We start from the raw sequence: 4,392 nt of genomic DNA, 5'->3' as shown, positions 1-4,392 counted from the left end.
GGAAACGTCATGCCAACCATTTTTGGCGCATACGTATTCATCAACTCATTCCGATGAAATAAAACTATCTTGTGTTGCCGCTCGAAGGAGCGAATAACTCAGGGTATACTGTGGTGTATGTGTGTGCTGGTGTGCAGATTTCAACACAAACCGTGGACGCAAAACCACAACTTTCCGAGCGATTCGCACATTTAGCACCAAATAAACTGGCATGCAGTACCCAGCGTATGAAGAATATCCGTGTGCGATGAAACGAGACGCCAGATACATCAGAGGTGAAGTCGTTGAGCTCGTCGCGCCGGAATCCTCTTCCCCATTGAAACCGAAATATTGATTTCCATGCCGAAAACGTGGACCGTGGCCGACAGCCTCTGAGGCAGACCGGCAACCACCGAAGATTTCTACCCAACTTTCAGAAATTGATCCGACGACTTCCTCGTCGGCTTCGCCGGGTGGGCAAGTACGAGCCCGGTGAGGCCATTTCAGCGACAGAGATCTTAAACAGGAAATTGCGGTGGAAGGGATCCGTATCCCGAAATAGGCTGCTGACTGTAAGCTGGTGACCCTCTATCCCGCAGCATGAATGGCTGCTCAAGCTGATGATCCGCACGCGAATTCGTTCAGCTTCGCCTCTCCTGCATCCGTCCACGCGGCAAAATAGGTTGCTCTTCTCCCGGATAGCGTCGACGAGACAGCAGTCTTTTGGAACTGTAGCTCCAAAGGTTATAACAAGGATGATTAATAAGAGATCATGCAAACGTCTTTAATAGCCCGATGTCCGTCGAAAAATATGCTTGACGCAAAATAAACCACAAGCCGTCTTTGCGGTCTCAAAATCGTAAGCCGATCAAATCACTCGCACCTCCTCGGAAAAATCCCTCGCACCGACGAAAACAGAGCGGAGCGGCTCGTACCCGCACATTTCACCGAAAAACGGTCCTGTACAGAGTCACCGTACCAGATGTTTCTCTTCCCACATGTTTGCACGACATAGTAAATACATGCGTTAGGTCGCAATGGACGCATGAAACCCAAAGTCGTTCAAAATGCAAACGCGTCCCCACCAACTCCGTGGTAGAAGATCCCCTCGCGGCGTCGAAGCATGACCCACAAAGACGCTCAGCACATTAGGCGTGCACGACGGTCGTCTGCCTCAGATGACGATTCACTTCTCCATCCAAAAGCCTTCGATGCGCCAAACGTTTGCCGCAGTTGTCTCTCGAACGTCGCTGTCAGTTTAACACTCACAAACCACAACCGAGTCCTATAGCCTCTCCACGCCGCCTGCAGCAAGGTAGCCTGAGCACACAGTGTGTGCACACCAGACACGAGGCTCCCCGAGTCAGGCGCCACCTTACTGTACCTCCTGCCTCTCCCTGGCAAGGAACACACTTTTTCACCTGCGCGGCCATACGGCTAACAAGAAATCATGGATCGAGACACCACCTCCGTACCGTCAAGCACCTTTGGCATCGACCATCTCAGCGAACAGGCGATCACTTCGTAGATACCATGCTGGAAGGGACTGTCCACACCCCAGTTCACAGTCTTCGGGCGCAGTAAGTGGTGAGGACCACGTTAGCTCATTCGATGCATGTTAAATTGAGGCCAAGGGACAGCTGGAAGCCTCGGAGTTGAGAATGATTATTCTTCTCGGGTGGATCCAAATAAAGCGGAGAACTGGCGGGGAATGGTAAACTTGTAAGGCATCAATTGGACTATTTCCGCTGTGCCCGCCACGATCACCTCTTCGTGTCAGTAAGGGGGATCATGACTTTCCCGATTCACGTATCAGGAGAAACTCTCGAAAATTTTGGAGCGACCGCGGGCGACTCGTGGAAGTCACGAATGACTGCTCGCCTCCACATTATATCAGTTCGACTGAGTTAATTCGCCCGAAGAGAACTGCCACCAGTTGAACGCATGACTGGTTCGGCTGAATTCGTCATTGAGTCAATAAACAGAAGCCGGCTCCCAAAGCGGGCTTCGCTCTTATCTGGACACGTTTCCGACTGAAGCAGAGGCGGAGGAATTGACTGCGCGTCGTTCCCTTGCAGTCCATTCTCAAGCATTCGTCAATGAGCACTCTCGAAACGGGCAAAAGAAATGTACGAGTGCTCAGAGAGCCTCTGAGGTTGTCGTTACGTGGCACGCGTCTCTCTGTCTTTTTGGCTTACCATATTGACAACTCCAGTTTGATTTTTGACAGGGATCGTCGCGGACACAAAGCAATGCAAGGATATCGAACACACTCTGTGCGTACAAAAATATGTGCATGGTCACAGGTGTAGAAGTATGCGTTAGTATGCTCACCTTTTGGTCCAGTTCCGTCCGCTCCCGCCGCACCGCGCTCGTGACCTAGGGAACAGAAAACGGAACATCAATCTCTCCCCTGTCCCGAAAGATCAGGGAATGTGCATGAGCTTCGACAGTTAACACAAGATCCTGAGTGTTCCTGCCACACATCCCCACGACCCAGGAATTGTCCAGTGCACTGCCGCTTCGCAACAGTGGTGCCTTATTTCGCAGACTAACGAGCTCAACGAGGGCATCTCTCCCTCGCTGTGACTGGCAAGCTGTGGCTCCTCAAGTGAGTCTGAGGTCGCAAAGCGGTGCGCGTGAGGAGATCGTCACGCGACTCAGAGCTACAGTGTCCTCCACGCGTCGAGTTCCAATGATGCTCACCTCTGAACCTGTACCTCGGGATACCGCCGCTGCGTCTGACGTGTGTCGGCTTCCTCCAAGCCGTTTCAAAACCGCGCTTTTGTTGGGGATACTCTTGACACTGCCTGCCGCCTCCTCCTCTAGTCGGCGTCGAAGCTCTTCAGCTGCCGCATGGGTTACGTCGGTCCGCTCCTTCAGGCTGCCCACAGATCTGCCCGCGGGATTACGAGAAATGGCCCGCGACGCAATGCGGGAGGCAATTCGAGATGCCCTATGCTCTTCTTCCACTTTCAGGAAATCCAACACTCCCTGAAGCACCTGTTCGGCATGTTTCTCGTCGACCTTGTTCTTTCCGGCACTCTCCCGCCGCTCACTGGCCACTGGCAGCAAGGCATTTCCGGACGCATCAGCTGTGCTATGCAGCATTTCTCCCGTCTGGTCACCAGTCCTAAGAATAGACCGTCGAGGAATGGGAACAAGTGGTTTCGTAGCACTCCCACCTTCCCCCGGGCCTGAAGTCACTGATTCGCTGACTGTCCCAGGTGGCCTGTGCGACGGGCAAGGCGCCGCAGCTGCCTCTGCAGAAGCGGACGCTTCGAGCGGGTTTCTCTTGAGGCAAACGCCACTAAACGACCCATCATCGGGTAAGCAGGCTGTTGATTTCGCGACGTCAGCCGAGCCACTCCTTGTCACACCTGGGCTTTCAACCTCGGACTGTTTGGTGCGTTCCAACGCAGCGCTCGCTTGCAGTAAATTTCTTTGGATTGGATCGACGGCAGATGGATGAGTTCTCGGGGAATTGCCACGGGGAGATAAGCGCCGTGAAATCATGCGAGAGGCCTGTCGAGACTGTGTACGTGAAGCGAGGCGACGCTCCATAGAGGCAGTCGCGTGGGCAAACTGAGCTCGCATCTGCTCAGAGGCTGCCGGTCTCGGAAGGTGAAGCTGCTGCCCCGCAGATGGCGGCTGCGCATCTGCTGTCACTCCAGGTCCATCCCCAGAGGTTGCCGCGCCAGTAGGAGAGATCGAGTCTTGCGAGCCAAACTCAGGCACGCTGGAACCGAACGCACCGCTGGGAGGGGCTGACGGCGCAGTGGGACGTACGCGGGGGCTGTTCGCAGCACTCGGTGCTACAGAATTCGCTCGGCTCCGCACAGCAGTAACGTTTCTGAGGACAAATTACGTAACGCATTGATGTCGGTGAAAGAGAGATCGGTACGTGACTCCACAGTGTGACATTTATGCAAAGAGGCTCCTCTCTGAAACGAAACAGACGCTCAGAAACACGGTGACTCCATCTACGGTCGTGTTTTGAGGCACCATCGCTTATGGTGCCATGTCATTCCACCTGCGGCCGGCCTGAGTGTCTAACGAGTCATCACCAACTTACATGGAAGCTGGCGCAGCAAAGTAATTAGAAGGGCGTTGGACTCGCACTCGAGCCCGCCTCAAGACCATGGCGCCGCCTTCCGCACCTCCCACCTCTACAACACCGGTGGGTATTTCATTGCCATCAGTCATTCCAGATCCGGCCGAATGTGCAACGGCTTGTTGATGAGAAACATTGCCTGCCTGCCCTAGGTCGGCGACAGCCTCGACTTCGTTTGACGGAGGCCCGACAGGGGGCTGTGATGTGGACGCCATTGAAGGGTGCCGCTGATTCTCTACCCTTTTTCAACGGCTGAAGGACACACGCCAGATGCAGCAAGACCGGGTGGGATCAAGAGG

General features: G+C 54.2%; 1 protein-coding gene across 1 annotated transcript; it reads right to left on the bottom strand.

Annotated features, from left to right (window-relative positions):
• Window positions 1-1,119: 1,119 nt before the first annotated feature.
• Window positions 1,120-4,185, bottom strand: NCLIV_015040 (conserved hypothetical protein; the record flags this gene model as incomplete). Its single annotated transcript, XM_003881693.1, has 4 exons — window positions 1,120-1,299; window positions 2,314-2,358; window positions 2,686-3,832; window positions 4,055-4,185. The coding sequence occupies 4 exons, from the start codon at window positions 4,183-4,185 to the stop codon at window positions 1,120-1,122; spliced, it is 1,503 nt and encodes a 500-aa protein (XP_003881742.1).
• Between the last annotated feature and the right edge of the window lie 207 nt (window positions 4,186-4,392).

The sequence above is a fragment of the Neospora caninum genome, chromosome V (genome assembly GCF_000208865.1).
Source record: "Neospora caninum Liverpool complete genome, chromosome V".
Lineage (NCBI taxonomy): Eukaryota > Apicomplexa > Conoidasida > Eucoccidiorida > Sarcocystidae > Neospora > Neospora caninum.
The sequence above is the reverse complement of the archived record's forward strand: the minus strand, read 5'-3'. Positions and strand labels throughout refer to the sequence as shown.